Below are 15,632 nucleotides of genomic sequence, written 5' to 3'. Positions count from 1 at the left end.
AGGAAAACCCAAACGAAATGTTTATTCACTTTTTGTCTGCGCGCTCGCCAAATTGCTGAATAGTCCGCACGACAAGGTCGACGTTCTCGAGAAAGGCGTTCACAGTCAGTCGCGCCAGGCGTACAGTCAGCGTCTCGAATGTCCTATCCACTCGTTATTAGCCAATTATAATGACGTCTTTTTGAATCTCACGCGATCAGTACATCGCCCTCGACAGTTATCGTGCGCTTAACCGCGTGTGGCTGGAGCTCTGGATCGACCTCGATAACCTGCCTTGCAATGTCCGCATCTTTACCCGATGCGAACGGTATTCGAACAGTTCTTGCAAAGAGAAAAATCAGTCTTGGCTTCCGTGCTATCTTAGGCTCACATCGTATGCCACTCCGAATCAGCCATGGTGGTCAAGATCAAGCTGTGACGCTGGTGGTATATATTCCGCAAGTAAGGTGGTGGAAACAAGATATATTGGGACAATGCGATTTAAAAAAGGGAGGAGTTGCACTGATTGACCAGCTCGCCTCACTTCTTGGAGACGATGTTACAATCGAGCTCAAAGAAATTTAGTCTACACCCCTATAGAACCAGAAAGAGGCAAGATTACCCGCGAACGGATTGAACACAGAATAACGATAGGAAAAAAGACGTCTTGTTGGTATGGCGGGTGGGTATCGTGATTATAGCATCAGTGCGGCAGCGAAAACTGCGCTAAGGGCCATGACGGGGTTCATGCGGAGGACAGAAGCACCGCTGGTCGCTCCAAGAGCGCCAGCAACGCCGGGGTTCTTGTCGTCATCCCCGCTGGCAGCTGCACCACCGGGAACTCCGGCTCCAGCAGCTTGGACGGGGTTGGAGGGAATGGAAGGGGCAGCGGGAGCCGACGACCTAAAAAATGTCAGGTACCAAATAAACAAAACAGTCAGGGGTGAACATACGCAGGTTTGGAGGCGCTTGACGAGGGAGCAGCAGCACCCTTGAGGCAGGACACATCGGAGCTCTTGCCAACGACGATCTGGACAAGAAGTTGTAAATCTAGGTTTCTTGGCACGAAAAAAAAACCAAAACTTACAGCACCGGACCATGCCTCCTCCTCGTTTTTGTCCTCCAACGAGAGCATGAGGGTCGAGCCGGCAGGGAAGTCGACGGTCCAGTGGATGCTGTTGCCAGCGTGGTCGCCAAGGTCGGCACTGCCATTCCACAAGTCAGCGCCTGGATGTCAACCCGCCAAACAAGGGAGCAACTGACAGGATATCACCGCATGGGGCGGTCGAGTTCACAACGACGAGGTTGTAGGGACCGTTTCCGCCGCTCCAGGAGAGTTTGGCAGAGGCGCACTAGAGTTTGTCAAAAAACGGTATTGAATGGCCGGTTGCCATTGTGCTAACCTGGGTCAATTGGGGGGTTTCGATATTGAAGGCAGCGAGTGCGGGGGCAGCAACGAGCGCGAGGGTAAGGAGTGTGGCGAACATGTTATCGCAGTGGAGGGCGGACGACGAAGGCCTTGGGGGGAGGTGGTCGTAGAAGGGAAGAGGGAAGGGATGATGAGATGGTCACAGCAAGTCACACCAACAAAATCTCCTGATCTTGGCACGTTTCAAAAAACACTTGGACAGAGGCTTGGACAGCGAGACGACAAGACAGAAAGGTGCTACGGGTGCGCTACTGACTATTTATCCTCGACTGCAACCTACAGCTTGCCCTTGTAAGCCGCGAGGCGGGTCCGCTTGGAAATCCTGAGTTGGCATGTCAACCGTTAGGCCTGATGGAATGAGGGAAACGCGAGGAAAACACACCCTGAATGCTCGACCGCAGAGGGGGTCATTCTTGGGCCTTCGACAGCCTCTCGGTCATCGATGCGGACGTAATCCCGCCTCCCAGAACCGACATAAATCTGGCTTCCAAGTTAGCTAGCTACACGATCATGTTCTCCATGTGTTGCGCACCTGTCGCGGTCTCCAGATCTTGACACCTCCCGACTGCAACATCATCTGCACGCCTCGCCATCAATGATATGCCCCAAGCCCGTTCAACAACATACCTGCCGCCAGTGTGCCAACCATCCAACAACCCGCGGTACGACGAAGAGCACCGGGAAGTAATCGTTCGGGAAACCTATTATAGACCACTTTCAACTCACCTTTCTGCGGAAATCAAATGCACGTACCCATCGCACGATAAATTAGACCGCTGGAAACGTGGTTTCAGCACCAAGACTTGCCAAGAACGAGGCAAATATCTACGAACCTCCTGGATAAACATGAGGGAAAAATGCGAATGCAACATAACAAACACGAACCAGAAGTCTACATTTGGTGCTAATTTCCTCGACACGACTTGAACGCGAGTCAACGGATGTCAAAGAAGGAGCAAATAACACACAATAGTCGTCTTTCATGGCAGCATCGTGCAACGCCATCGCAGTCTCCAGCAATTGATCCTTTCCAGCGCTGTAGCAGGAAAAAATAAGTCAACATCTGTCTCAAGGAGCCGACATACATCCGGAACACTTCGTCGGCCGTTTTGCGCACTAAAAACGAGCGAGGATCTGACTGTCTAGCTATTAGTCAACACTGTCATCAAAACACCACCACATACCGTCTTGTAAACACTGGAATCTCCAATTAGAAAATACATCCCTTCATTGGTTCGCTCACCGATGTCCAAATCCAGACAATACTTTTTCGCGTTTTTTGACTGCCTCGATAAAGGCTGGGACGTTCTCGGGCCTCCCAGAATGTCAGCACGCATCCGGAATGGACTATGTAGAAAGATAATTTACTTTCCGATGCTTATGAGCATGCGAATAACGGCCTCGTTCGCACCGCCTGATCTCTTTCAGCGACTACTGTGACGACAGATGACAATTTGTACCATGCAGAGGTCCACTTGAGGTCTTTGTTAGTTATACAACCTGCCAGTCATTAACAACTTACTATAACGACGCGCAACCCGCACTATGAAGAGGTTAATGAAATCGTCTGCATCTAAGAACCGCAACCTACGCAACGGCAGAGAATGGATCAACAAGCGAACTCCCAACTTGCAATACCGATGATGCGCTAGCATTCATTTCGTGGTCTGCATGCAACAAGAAGAGCACATCAAGCGCCTTCTCGAGAACGGGATTCGGCTTATAGTTCTCCTGCCCGAGGTAGTCCATTTGATACAAGAAACTTGGGAAGAGTTTTCAACATCGAAAGCACTTGATTTGTGGAGAGCCAACTCACGATCCAGTGTAGCTCATGCCTGTGGGCGGGGTCACAAATTCTCTGCCTTGTCTGACACGGTATGCCATTCTAATGAGCCATTTTAGTTGCAAAAAGAGGAGTAGAGAGGATTGCGGACGCTGCCAGGGTTGTCGCTTTGCCGATCAGTCGATATATTTGCTTATCCATGACTGCTAGCGATGCAGGATCGCCCTTAGTGTACAGATTTTGGCCTAGAAAGACCGTTGAGCCAATTAAGATGGCCCACACGAGTTGGATTTACCTTGCAGAGAAGGATTTGCTTCTTGATAATAAGATCCCAAGTAAGCAAACGCGCTAGTGAGAATTGCCATTGGATGCGCGTCATAACTAGACGTGTGTTAATGGAGTTCTTCCTGCTTGAACATTCGCAACATACCGGAAGCTCCTGAAGAACTGCTCCGCATCGGCATGGACAATGGAGTGCTGGGCGATTTCATTGCTCCAGACTTCATATTGGGATTTGGTGGGAAGGGAGCCGTAGATGAGCAGGTATGCTGTAACGACATTAGATGTGAGCCAAATTGCCCCAAAAATAAATTGAATATCCTCACCAGTCTCGAGATGTGACGAGTGCAACGCGAGCTGCTCGATGGGATACCCCCTAAGAAGGTTATGAGAATGGGATCTCGAGAGTGAGTCCTATCCAACCTATAGCGCAAAACTCCAGCATCACCGTCGATGTAGGTTATTTGACTAGAATCGAATGAAAACGCGTCCAGTAAAGAGCCAGTACCATACCTGCGCAGTACAGCGGTGTTTAGGAAGCCTTGGTCAGCGACGCGCAGGCCTTTGTGAGTTTCATTCTCTTCCCGTTCTCCAGGAACCTTGTCCGCCTTTATTGCCTTGAAATCGACAGCCTTGACGGAGTTGTCGACAATAGGAATGCTATATTTCTTGCCGGTGCGGTTGTCGACGACAGAGAGAGTGCTAGAACCAAGTGGTGCAGCGTCTTTAGGGTTGCCCATGATAGTGGTCGGAGGCAAAAGTAGATGTTTGGTCCGACAGTGAGATTAGCCGGGTTTGTACGTAGCGGGTCCGTGCGCGTCACTCGCCGGCAAACACCTGCAAACACATGCCCTTGCAAACCCTGATTAGGTCACCAGAAAGGCTTTGCTCTTCTTGCGGAACCGCTTTTGAGTCGACAGCTTCCGCTAAAAGCTCAAACGCAACATGAACCTTTCTTCATTCCACTACCATGACAAGCCAAGTCACGGTTAGTGAACGCAGACCCATTCACGCGTCGACTCCAACAACACTCGCTTCTCCCTTCATCCTGGGTCCATTCGACCAGACTGCGGGTTTCGTGCCTATCCAAGTCGTCTGGCTCTATGAGGCGCAACAGGATAAAGAAGTCATCGCTATCGAGCGTCTTCAACGCGCCATAGAGCTCTTGCTCTCGTATTACCCCCATCTTACCGGTCGAATTCGAGTCGATTCCAAGTCTGGCCTCCGCCAAATTGTTAAATTCGAAGCCGGTGCTGAATTAGTGCTGGCCAACTGCAATGCTCGTCTCGATTCCTTCGATGACCCATCGCCTGGTCGTATCATGGCTTTGCCTGGCAAGGGAAACGCCCTCCTCCCGCCATTCGATCCAAACCCAGCCAATTGCGAGTCCCAGCCAATTATAGCTATCCAGCGTACTCGTTTCTCATGTGGCGCTGTCGCTCTCGGCATTCGAGGAGCACACACAATCTGTGATGGCGTTGGATATTTCCTACTTGTCCGCCATCTCGCTGAACTCTATCGTGGTCTATCGAGTTCAGACAAACCCACACTCTCCCGGCCCCCATATCTTGCACCGCTTGTGGCTGAACTCATTGGAGCACCGTCCCATGAGGAATCGAATTTCGAGCCAACCGTGTTGACAACCAAGCCACCACCGGGCCCTCCATACTCCCCTCCGCCATATCCTCCAGTCGGCCGCTTTCTGCGATTCACTCGCGATCATCTCGCCCGAATCAAGCAACTTGCAACTGAACCCGGCGGTAGTGGCTGGGTCAGCACACTCGACGCACTTACGGCCCATCTCTATCAAAGCGTATATCGTGCTCGCTTGAAGCTTTTTGCTCAAGACCCAAGCCTTGGCACCCTGTCCGCGCCAGATTTCTTGACCGCTGTCAACACCCGTGCCGGTCTCGGTATTTCCGATCCGGAATTGTACTTCCCCAACGCCATCTTTGCTGCCTTCATCACCGTCGAGCCGCCAGAACTCGAGCGTCTTGGCCTGCCCGACGGTCCCCTCTGGAAAACAGCCAAAGTCTTCCACGAACTCATCCGCTCTCCTGCTGTCAGCGACACTTCAGAAATAAACAACACCCTTCGCTGGATCGCGCGCCAGCCCGACCTGCGGGCCATCCAGAGCGGGCTGCGGTACGGAACAGGTAGCTTCATGTTCTCTGCTTGGAGCAAGTTGGAGTATATCGATCTTGAGTTTGACGAGGGCGTCAAACCGGTGCTTGCCTGCCCGCCCTTTACACTGAGTTCGACTCTGGATGGGTTGGCATACTCGTTGCCGCCAGAGCGTGGCGCAAAGGAGGGAGATATCGACGTGAATATGGCTCTGATAGAGCCGATGTGGCCAATTGTGACAAAAGAATTAGGTTTAGAGTAGTTCAAGGATATTGGTTGTGTAGTTAAACGGAAGGATTGTGCGACCAGATCAACGAGAACTCGAAGGCTTTGTGCAGGGTCGTCTCTGCTTAATGGTCACAAGGAATTTGCAAAAGGAGCAAAAGAAGATAGCAGCAACTCGCCTCGATCGAGTGACCTCGGGGTTATGGGCCCCGCGCGCTTCCATCTGCGCCATGCTGCTGGTAGCACTCGCGGTATTATAGGTCCAGGACCGCAATCCAAATCCGAATCTGACCCCAAGTAAGCTTGCATTTTAGTACGTACGGCAATTACGTTTAGTCAAGCAGTATTATCTACAGTAACACTAACAGTATTAGCTCTAAATGTAGGCTTCGGCTTGGGTCGTGGACGTAGTTGTGGCGGTTCAGCTGCAGGAGAATCGTCAACCATGCCTTCAAACTCAGATCCTTCTTCCTCCTCCTCTTGGTCTGCCCCGGACTTTTTCGCTCGTGACCTCGAACCACTCTGTGACTTTCCTCCACGCGTCGCTGAGACCTTAGATTTCGCTTTCGTGGCAGCTTTCCCTTTACCACCCTTGGCGGCACGTTTCTTCACGGGTGGATCATCTGCCTCCGTCCCCGTTGATTCATGGTCTTCGTCAACTGCAGGTGACTGAGAGCTCCGCTTTCGTTTTTTGCGCATATCAGAGACGACCTGCTGCAGTCGTTTACTAGCATACGCCTGTCGCTTCTTGGGAGCCACAGTCCCGCTTCCCGCGACGTCAAAGTAACCGTTCAGATTCCCTTGCTTGTTCAAGGCGCCGTCCTGGGAGCGTTTTCGCATCTTCTGGATAATGGGGAGGAGGAGCTGGTCGACTTTCTCTGTGCCCCAGCTAAGTTCCCCACGGAGGAAACTGCTCGTTGTGTTAAAGAAGGACACATAATCATTGCAAGGACATACTCCCTAAGTGCATCCAGGTCTGGCAGCCCCCATTTGAAACGTTCTTCAGACTCATCCACCGTGGGATGGTAATATGCGTCCCGCTATACGATAAGTGGTAAACAGATTTCTGGGGGATACGCGAGACTTACAACGAGAGGATTCGGCCATTCGGGTGGGAGGTACAAGGACTTGAATTTCTTTTTCTATGGAGCATGATTGGCAATCCGCAGATGAAAGTAATATCAGTAATTCTCACAAATCGCTTCCGAAACTTGGAATGGGTGTCCTCCGCCTTGTCTTTGCCAGACTGCACCTTCGTCCACCAATCCTTGAACTTGTGGAGGCCGTCATTTCCCGGGAACTCTCCCAATAGCTCCATAGCAACAACGGGCCCAACCCCTTGTAGACCCTCGACATAATCGCTCCCTAGCAAATAGGCCAGCCGAATCAAAGCGTCACGTTCGAGTCCCAATTCGCGGCTCAAGTCCGACATCAGGAAACACTCCACGGTCTTCGACTGGTTGAACATGTTCTTGTATACCCTCAGCCCGCCGAAAAGGAAAACATCAGAATCATCTGTGATGACGCCGTCGACGAGGCCCAACTGGACGAGTTCCGCACATTGAGCCTCTGCTTCCATTGGCGCAGTAATATATGGAATGCCGAATAGATTAAGCAGCATCTGCGAAAAACGTTTTGGTTAACAAAAAAAGTGAAAAAATTTGAACACCACTAACCATGATTTGTGACACCATTTGCTGATTTATATCGTCAGAGTCTCGAAGAGCTGCCCTTTTCTGCACGTTGAGAACATGTATCTCCTCGTCTATTTCCTTTTGCACGTCGTCGAGGTTCTTGCCTTGGACCTGGGACATGAACTCTGCAAAGCCACTCTCTTCCGCAACAGGATCCATTTCGTGAGCTGCATCCCAATTGTCGTGGACTGGTGATGGGGCACGAGGAGGCAAAACATCGATACCGGGAACATGAATTGGTGATGGAGAGCGAGACCAATCGCTTATCGGTTCCTCGACATCTGCAAGATCAACGTGTGACGTTGGAGGGGAAGCAGGGGGAGATAGACCGGAGTCCAAAGGTCGCAAGGATCCAACTTGTTGATCGCTTTGTTCAACACCGTCTTGCGGAGGAACGATATCGACCATGATTTCGTCTGAGACAACAGCTACGGGCTCAGAACCCTCCTCGAGCATCTTTGGCCCGTCAGATCCGTCGGTGGGTTGGAGGGGAATCTCAGAGTTATCATTCATTATGAGAACCTCGTCCATCTCCTCCTCAGAGCCGCTCAACTCTGAATGCCCCGAAACCATCGGAGATATCAGGGAATTGATTGGCTCAATATACCGCAGTGGCGCTGAGATTGGCCGTGGTTGAGGCGGCGGTGGAGCTAAGATTTTCTGAACCGGCGATTGCGCTGGTAAAGCTGTTGGTTCGATGGCTGGTGAATTTGTTGATAGCAGCGTCGGAGTCCCAAATGACGAGTCCCACGATTTTGCAGGTATTTTAGTGTCAGATAGAAGGAGTGCAGGTTGGCCAAAGTTCGATTGGGAGTCACGCGTAGGTGTAGCAACAGCCTTGATTTGAGTGTTAGTTGAAGGTGTTGGTGAATTTGGGATCGGATTACGTGTCGCGGCTGTTACAGGTGTTCTTACTGGCCCTGCATTGGCGATAGACAAAGCTGTTTCCAAGCGGTTGCCATGCATGAATTCATCGTCCAAGGATCGGTGCGGATTATGGGAGGAACCTGAGGAGACACGCTGAATGTTAGGGATCTCGTCCAGGGTAGATTTAGACGAAGAGGCTATAGCATTAACCCTATTGGGTCGATGGACAATAGGAAGAGCAGTTTGGGCTTGATCGAGCGACTCCTGAATTGCAAAAGCTAGCTGTTCATCATCTTCGTCATCATCAACGAGCATGGAAAAGGGATTCAGAGCTGGGTCGTCCTCTGGATCGAACAGTGGTTGCTTCGGCGGCCTCTGGCGCGTTTGCTTGGTATGTGGTTGCCTCTTTGCTATAGCTTCCAATGCCAACGAACGCTGATACTCCTGTAAATCTGCGTCCGGAACGCCTGCGACTGGTCTAATAATGCATGAATAAAACACACAAGTTGTTGATCAAAACCGACATTGCAACCTCCTCCATGTCGTCTTCACTGTCTTCCTCCAAAACTGTGTTATTAACGGCTTTGACGTTGTCATCTTGGTCAATTTCGATCGGTTTTTCTTTGGTACCGTCGTCTCTGATTCCCAGAATCCAGCCGCCGTCCTGCCCCTCGTTCTTGATGAGAAGATACTCCCTGTTGCGCTCGCTGGCAATGCGCACGGGAATGGTGAGATGTGCTTTGCCGATGCTGTCGGTGGTGGTGAGAAGTTGCTGCGTCAGAGTGTTGCGTTGGCGAAGATTGAGAATTTGTTGTTTAGAAAAGTCAAGGGGAGTGTGAGATTTCTGGAGCATATTCTGTAGACGCGCAAAGGAGGTTTGTCGGGATTTGAGACGTAGATCGCCAACAATTTCGTACTGTATTTCTGTGGGGAGTTCCCGAAAGGCAGGAGAAGTCACATCGAAGTCCTCGGGACGCATGTCTTCAATGAATGCTCGCAGCTCGTCTTCAGTGGCAAGTCGCGGGTCAGGAACAACAGCCCGTGTCGCCTTGGCGATGTTGGCTTCAAGATCTACATCTGGTAGACGATATGGGTCATGGTCGTAAAAGCGGGGTTTGGCTGGAGAAGCCATGGAAGGTTTGGCGGGCGAGGAGTTTGTCGCTCGAGACTTCGGTGCCGAGCCGTCAATATCTTCAAGGTAAACAGTGTTATCATCAAGCACAACCGGCCCAGAAGGGACTTTGCTGTTGGTTGGCCTTTGCTTTCTGTGATAGAGGTTCAGATAACATCAAGAAAGACATGCATTTAAGCTTACTGCTTCGCTTTAACTTGTTTCACAGCCTCGCGTCTCATTTGGGCTGCAAGGAGTTTTTCTGCGAGCTTCGCGTGGCTCGTCGCAGCGCCACTCTTCTTTTGCTTTCGTTCGTTCTAATGGGGAATCAGGCCCATGCACAAGCGAGAGAGAGAAGCTGATATGCATACGAGAGTATTTCTTTTCAAGGCAGGGGCGCCTCCATCGAACACAAAAACCGGTTTGATGCCGTAGAACAAAAGCTTTGCGATACGACGTAGAAACCCAAGGACATGGGCATTTGAGAGAGCCTTGCCGTCTTTGTCACGCATAGTCGCTTGGAATTGATAGATCCAGATACTTGAGTCGATGGCAAGAGTTTGGCCCTCGAGGGTTTCTAGCCTGGCTTATGTTTGGAGTCATTGAAGAAACAAAAGTCAGGGTCGTACATCACGGGACGACCAACAGGCCCGACGAGCTTCCAAAGAGACTTGACGCCCATGACAATTGCGAGTCCGAATGCAGTTCGCACCAGAACCACATAGACGCGTTTGTGGTAAGAAGAAGAGACTTGGTGTGACAGAAACACGGCGCCGATCGGCCAGATCGGCCACAACTATCCTTCCTTCCTTTCCCCTCATCCGCCGCTTATGGCGCTCAATAAACCGACCCGTTATTTGCTACTGGCATTAGGGATACTACTCTCCCTGCACTTCCTTCTTTCCGCCACACATGAGCCATATAGTAAGGCAACATCGTTGTCTTCGCTGAGTTCTGTCTGGACCAAGGACAAGCCAAAATACAGCGACACCGCAATTCCTGCTCATCCGGAGTTCGACCCCCCACCAAAGTGGGCAACGGGAGGAGTCGGAGGGGCTGCCAACGCAACAAGAGCGAACGCAACTTTTGTAATGCTTGCCCGCAACAGCGATGTCAATGGCGCTGTCCAGAGCATAAGGAGTATTGAGGACCGGTTCAATCGCGAGTATGGATACCCCTACGTCTTCCTTAACGAGGAGCCCTGGACAGACGAGTTCAAAAAGTAGGTCGCATACCTTGTCTTCTTCGGCCCAATTCTCACTTGTCCAGACGCATCTCCGTTCTCACCAAAGCCCCCATTGAGTTCGGTGTTATTCCGCATGACTGGTGGTTCCAGGTTCGCAAAGAATATACTGCTGCGCTCTTCATAGCTAAATATACCCATTAGCCGGACTGGATTGATGAGGAGCGTGCAACTCAAGGCCGCAAGAAAATGGAGGAACAAGGTATCATCTATGCGGGCAGTGTTTCCTACCGAAACATGTGCCGCTTTAACTCTGGGTTCTTCTTCAAACACGAAATGCTCTTGAAGTACAGGTGGTACTGGCGCATCGAGTTGGTCTCGTTTGATTCTCGCTTCTCTCTGCTCATGAGCTCCGTAGGCCCGATGTTATGTTCCACTGCACTCTTAACTTCGACCCCTTCGTCTATATGGAGAAGCAAAAGAAAACCTACGCATTTACCATTGCGCTCTATGAATGGGCTGCGACCATCCCAACGTTGTGGGATACAGTCAAGAGTGCGATTTGTGCTATCCCAGCGAATAGACCGCTGCTAACAGTTCTCTAGATTTCATCAAGGAGAACCCCACATATGTGGCAGCAAACAATGCCATGGGCTTCCTCAGCGAGAACAACGGTCATGACTTCAATATGTGTCATTGTAAGTGCGATAATTCGAGGTCGTCTATTTCCTGACACATATCAGTCTGGTCTAACTTTGAAATTGCCGACATGGACTTTTGGCGCGGAGAAATCTACACCAAGTTCTTCGAGTACTTGGACAAAACCGGTGGTTTCTACTATGAGGCTAGTTGCTCAGTTCCGGTTCTGTTTCTAGGGCTGATTATTCCTTAGCGTTGGGGTGATGCCCCTGTTCACTCGATTGCTGCTTCGATTTTCTTGCCCAAAGACAAGATCCATTTCTTCAATGAGATCGGTTTGCCTACTCTTTATCTGGCTCGATAGTTATTCTGACTTGTTCAAGGCTACGAGCATCCTCCCAATCAACATTGTCCCAAAGACGACGAGATCTGGAAGAAGGGAATGTGCGGCTGCGATCAAGGCAAAACACATGGTGAGTCCCTTGCTTGCTGAGGCCTCAAACTCTAATCGGTGTAGATTATGGCCCATACTCCTGTCAGCATCAATGGGACCGCATATTCCAGTAATTCCAGCCCCAAGGATCAATCGGCTCGTCGAGCCAATCCACGCTCTCTCCTTCCAACACGGCTGCTGCTGCGGGCAGCACATGGGCGATTCATCTTCCGTCGGAGCCTCATCGGCTTTGGCATTTCCGCAGACCTCCATAATTCCTTCCGGACCCGCTAGATTATATAGCTCCCTTTATCTGAGTGGATGTAGGACATATGTAGACTCACCGCAAAAGTAATCACCGATACCAACAGCCTGTGATGCTCAGTTGAATTTCGAGGGAGAGGAACTACAGCAAACGACACTCACCTGGAAGAACTGTTAGGATGAGTTCCAAGCTAGCATTGTCGACCTTTGATTACATCCACGGGACCTACTTTGGGCGCCTCGGGCGTGAAGACGAGCTGAAGGCTTTGTTTTTTGTGCCAGCGAAAGAGTTTAATTTCCCCGTCAGAGTCGATGGAGAGTATTGTTAACATGTACTAGCCTTGAAAACCATTCCAGAGCGCCGCTGTTTAAGAGGACTTACGCGTGGCCTTGGCTAAACCGTGCAAATGTTGAGTCGTAGGATCAACACCTATTCAAATGCCTGCTCAAGAGACATTAGGAGAAAGATATAGTTAGTCTTAAAGATACTGGTTTGCATCAAGGTATATGCCACTGTGTTTCCCTTTCCTCTCATTACAACTACAGCCTCTTCTGGTGTAAGGCATCCACTGCCGCATTCGTCCGCATTTGCAATGCATTCTGTCAAATGTTTGCACTGTGAGTAGACATGAACAGGGACGCGGCGCACCTCCATACTATATTTACCCTTGCGTCCGGATGGGCCGACTTCTAGATGCTTGCCTTGAGAGGAGTCAGAGTAGAGACCGGGCAAGGACAGACACAACACACCAGAAAGCACCAGGTCAAATTGCCTCTTTGCTTCAACCTCATCTCCGAGACATGCTACAAGCCGCCCATACTCGTAGTCTGCGAGTCTCGTTTCAAACCAGACCAACAAAGCCATGCGAAAACCATAACTTACGTGCATGGTAGACCAAGTGATGGTCCAGCTCGATCTTGGGCCCTTGGTCAAATACTGCTTGGAAGGCTGCCTTGGAGCGGGCTGCAGCATCGTCCTTCGTTATCCGGACAACGGATTCGGTTGCCGGTTCCACAATTGCATCCGGGTCCTGTTGAATAGTCAAGTCAAGTAAACCACAGAATAGTTTACTGACCGGGAAAGCGATGTACCTCAAACACACGCCCTCCAAGAAGCGTGCAAGGCAGTAGTCATCCCAATAAGCCCTCCTTTTATCTCCAGTATGGTACGTCTTCTCGGCATTCGGTTGATTTAGTTCCGACAGTAGTTGCTCGACCTCTGGCAGCATCTTCCCCTCAACCACTCGCCTGGGAGCATGGGCAATAGCGAGGAAGACATAGGAGATCTCCAGTGCGGCAAGGGCCAAATGGTTGCCTTGTTCAACAAACTTGCGCGCTTTCCGAGCAACGAATTTCTACGCAGCGTTGTTCAGTAGATGAGCGAAGGGCAAAACTCAACGGCGCACCTCAAGCGGAATGCTCTTCCCTGCGATCTTCTGTCTCAAGCCTGGAACCCGTTCCATGAGCTTGCGAGCTTCTTCCAAACGACCTTTCTCGTCGCCCTCTGAACCACTGGCGAGGAGGCATACCGCAACACCGTAAGTGTATATCGACTTGCTCCACTGGAGGACGAGTCATTAGCCATTCCATGGTAAGGGAACATTAACTCACTGTCGCCTCCTTCTCCAGATCCCTCCAGCAGCGCAGACTGGCCGCGGCATCCCCAAGAGCCAAATGCGCTATTGCCATCTCCCAAAACGATATATGATGAAGATTACGGTACTGTGTTTGAACCTCCATAGCCTTTGTGTAATAGGCGATGGCTTGTTGAGGCTGGGATCGTACCAAAGCAAGTCTACCAGCACCAAACAGGAAAAAAACGCCGTCCGGATAGCGCTTGAGGTTCCAGGCAACAATGCGGGAAGCCATAGGTACATCAACGCCGTCAAATGTGAAGGAAGATAAGACGAGGTGGAAGATGAGCAATGCCATGTCGCATATGGCTCTCCGAACGCCCTCCTGCTCAGTGGACATTGTCGGCGGCGTTTCTTCGTAGGTATGCCGGTTCTCCTCCGCATGATATTTCGATGCCCTTCCCCAGCCTCCAGCCCGATATAGAATCTCGAGAGCCTCTTCTCGGTCACCCGCATAACCGAACAGTTCGATTATATTGAGCAGGCGGCCGGGCAGGAGCGAAATGATGAGTGAGCTCATGCCAGCACCCAAATAGACACCTGAACGGAAATGAGGGTCGATCTTGGGGGATTCGGGGCCCCAGCGTGAGTCTGCTGTGGTTGATTTGTCGTTGGGAGACTTGGCTGCAAGCTCGGCGGCGTATTCAGCGTCAACAGCAAGAATATACTTGTAAAGGTTGCGGTAGATGTGAATGAGAGTGCGCATGTTGAGGCTGGAAAAGATCTCAGAGACGGGGGAGAGATAGGTTGAGCTAAACAACGCACGCTTCCTTTACAAATGCAAGCCAATCCCCAGAGTAGACGATCCCCAGAAGGGCCTGCAATAAGTTACTATGGCTGGCCAGAAAGCAGCGACAGCGCACCTTTTCAAACAGACTCTCAGCGTAGACAAGCTCGGCGTGTCTTTCCACATCCGTCATCGTCTTCACAAACCCGACACCCGTTGTGTTTAGGCTCGAGACACTACCAAAGCCGTCAGAACGTAGGGCCATGGGTCATATGCAAACGAACACGTATCCCGCAAGGCGCGAGGCTAGGTACGGCTGACGCTTTCGATGTTGTTGAGCAATGTGATTCCCCTGCTTGGTATGCTTGATAGCGTCGAGAAGATCCTGCGCAAGAATTAATGATACATTAGTGCCTATTGGCTACGGCGCACCTCGTCGCTGTAGGACATGAGTCCCTTGACGCATTGGATGAGTCCATAACCCGTCGCAAAGTACAACCGTTCCCTGTTGACCGGTAAGCTCATCATGTTATGGGATGGCAGAGACAGCGCGCTTTTTCGGGTCGCTTTCGTTGCAGTAGTCTTCCGACTCGTGCATATGGCTGGCAAGGAACAAGTCCAACGCGTAGGTGACCCCTGGCAAGTCGCCTAATGCTTCCTCAGCTTTGTATGGCGTTTTCACCGGTGGAGGGGAGGTGAAGATCGTGCGGTAAGAGGTCATGTCCATGTGGTGGTGCGACGTAGAGGGTTCAAGGAGTGAATACGGGTCGGCAGCACGGTGGAGCGCGGATGTGGGGTAAAAAGAGGGTAGCCTGACACTTACGGTATTGATTATCCCCGCATCCTTTATAACCCGTCACGCGCGTGACAGATTCTTTGACGACTTTGTCTTCCCCCTTCATGCTCTGCATGCTGGGTTACTACGGCCAATCTTGGGTTTCGATCTATACTACCACCGCAGCCGCCCGAGGTATGTTTGCTATGTGCTATCTGCTCAACTATCTTTTTCGTCTGACCTGCTCAATAGTAACCGCTCGTCTTCCAGACAACTTCGCGTCTTTCCCAAGCCTCGTCGTATATCTCGATGCACGACAACCTCTCGGTGGGCTACCACTCATCTCACTACTTATCCGTCGCCTAATATTTCCGCTGCAGCCGCCCCAGAAGAATCACTTTTTGTCTCGCCCGCCAGTCACTTGTTGTCTTCCGGCAAACTTCGCGTCTTGTTCGAGTCGCGTAGTACGTCTTGGTGCACGACAAC

The 15,632-nt window shown here is 51.0% G+C and overlaps 7 protein-coding genes across 7 annotated transcripts; 2 read left to right on the top strand and 5 right to left on the bottom strand.

Moving 5' to 3' along the window:
• Nucleotides 1–25: 25 nt before the first annotated feature.
• On the bottom strand, nucleotides 26–396 carry MIND_00254000 (uncharacterized protein; the record flags this gene model as incomplete). The annotated part of the gene is made up of 3 exons (XM_037359419.1): nucleotides 26–143; nucleotides 193–321; nucleotides 371–396. The coding sequence occupies 3 exons, from the start codon at nucleotides 394–396 to the stop codon at nucleotides 26–28; spliced, it is 273 nt and encodes a 90-aa protein (XP_037224514.1).
• A 278-nt stretch (nucleotides 397–674) lies between these two features.
• On the bottom strand, nucleotides 675–1,466 carry MIND_00253900 (uncharacterized protein; the record flags this gene model as incomplete). Its single annotated transcript, XM_037359418.1, has 5 exons — nucleotides 675–882; nucleotides 933–1,009; nucleotides 1,067–1,184; nucleotides 1,243–1,331; nucleotides 1,383–1,466. 5 exons carry the CDS (start codon nucleotides 1,464–1,466, stop codon nucleotides 675–677), a joined length of 576 nt encoding a protein of 191 aa, XP_037224513.1.
• A 218-nt stretch (nucleotides 1,467–1,684) lies between these two features.
• On the bottom strand, nucleotides 1,685–4,210 carry MIND_00253800 (Citrate synthase; the record flags this gene model as incomplete). The annotated part of the gene is made up of 21 exons (XM_037359417.1): nucleotides 1,685–1,730; nucleotides 1,791–1,888; nucleotides 1,941–1,993; nucleotides 2,036–2,109; nucleotides 2,162–2,184; nucleotides 2,242–2,330; nucleotides 2,377–2,444; nucleotides 2,494–2,546; nucleotides 2,593–2,605; nucleotides 2,652–2,723; nucleotides 2,777–2,822; nucleotides 2,869–2,882; nucleotides 2,931–2,951; nucleotides 3,000–3,170; nucleotides 3,225–3,293; nucleotides 3,343–3,436; nucleotides 3,487–3,572; nucleotides 3,622–3,739; nucleotides 3,797–3,846; nucleotides 3,894–3,938; nucleotides 3,984–4,210. The coding sequence occupies 21 exons, from the start codon at nucleotides 4,208–4,210 to the stop codon at nucleotides 1,685–1,687; spliced, it is 1,530 nt and encodes a 509-aa protein (XP_037224512.1).
• Nucleotides 4,211–4,440: 230 nt separating this feature from the next.
• Nucleotides 4,441–5,856, top strand: MIND_00253700 (uncharacterized protein; the record flags this gene model as incomplete). The annotated part of the gene is made up of 1 exon (XM_037359416.1): nucleotides 4,441–5,856. The coding sequence occupies one exon, from the start codon at nucleotides 4,441–4,443 to the stop codon at nucleotides 5,854–5,856; it is 1,416 nt and encodes a 471-aa protein (XP_037224511.1).
• Nucleotides 5,857–6,155: 299 nt separating this feature from the next.
• MIND_00253600 (uncharacterized protein) lies at nucleotides 6,156–10,233 on the bottom strand (the record flags this gene model as incomplete). The annotated part of the gene is made up of 9 exons (XM_037359415.1): nucleotides 10,121–10,233; nucleotides 9,863–10,073; nucleotides 9,696–9,808; nucleotides 8,905–9,645; nucleotides 7,496–8,858; nucleotides 7,015–7,440; nucleotides 6,908–6,961; nucleotides 6,777–6,859; nucleotides 6,156–6,729 (listed from the first exon to the last, which is right to left on the bottom strand). Exons 1-9 carry the CDS (start codon nucleotides 10,171–10,173, stop codon nucleotides 6,156–6,158), a joined length of 3,618 nt encoding a protein of 1,205 aa, XP_037224510.1. The 5' UTR covers nucleotides 10,174–10,233.
• Nucleotides 10,191–11,880, top strand: MIND_00253500 (Glycosyltransferase family 15 protein; the record flags this gene model as incomplete). Its single annotated transcript, XM_037359414.1, has 10 exons — nucleotides 10,191–10,220; nucleotides 10,277–10,713; nucleotides 10,761–10,827; nucleotides 10,879–11,045; nucleotides 11,093–11,229; nucleotides 11,280–11,372; nucleotides 11,418–11,530; nucleotides 11,567–11,648; nucleotides 11,697–11,786; nucleotides 11,831–11,880. 10 exons carry the CDS (start codon nucleotides 10,191–10,193, stop codon nucleotides 11,878–11,880), a joined length of 1,266 nt encoding a protein of 421 aa, XP_037224509.1.
• Nucleotides 11,881–12,550: 670 nt separating this feature from the next.
• On the bottom strand, nucleotides 12,551–15,098 carry MIND_00253400 (uncharacterized protein; the record flags this gene model as incomplete). Its single annotated transcript, XM_037359413.1, has 12 exons — nucleotides 12,551–12,610; nucleotides 12,660–12,712; nucleotides 12,761–12,838; nucleotides 12,894–13,041; nucleotides 13,087–13,365; nucleotides 13,417–13,572; nucleotides 13,622–14,357; nucleotides 14,410–14,462; nucleotides 14,508–14,607; nucleotides 14,656–14,756; nucleotides 14,804–14,876; nucleotides 14,926–15,098. The coding sequence occupies 12 exons, from the start codon at nucleotides 15,096–15,098 to the stop codon at nucleotides 12,551–12,553; spliced, it is 2,010 nt and encodes a 669-aa protein (XP_037224508.1).
• Between the last annotated feature and the right edge of the window lie 534 nt (nucleotides 15,099–15,632).

This window comes from Mycena indigotica (genome assembly GCF_014461135.1).
Source record: "Mycena indigotica strain 171206Taipei chromosome Unknown Mind.scaff0002, whole genome shotgun sequence".
NCBI lineage: Eukaryota > Fungi > Basidiomycota > Agaricomycetes > Agaricales > Mycenaceae > Mycena > Mycena indigotica.
The sequence above is the reverse complement of the archived record's forward strand: the minus strand, read 5'-3'. Positions and strand labels throughout refer to the sequence as shown.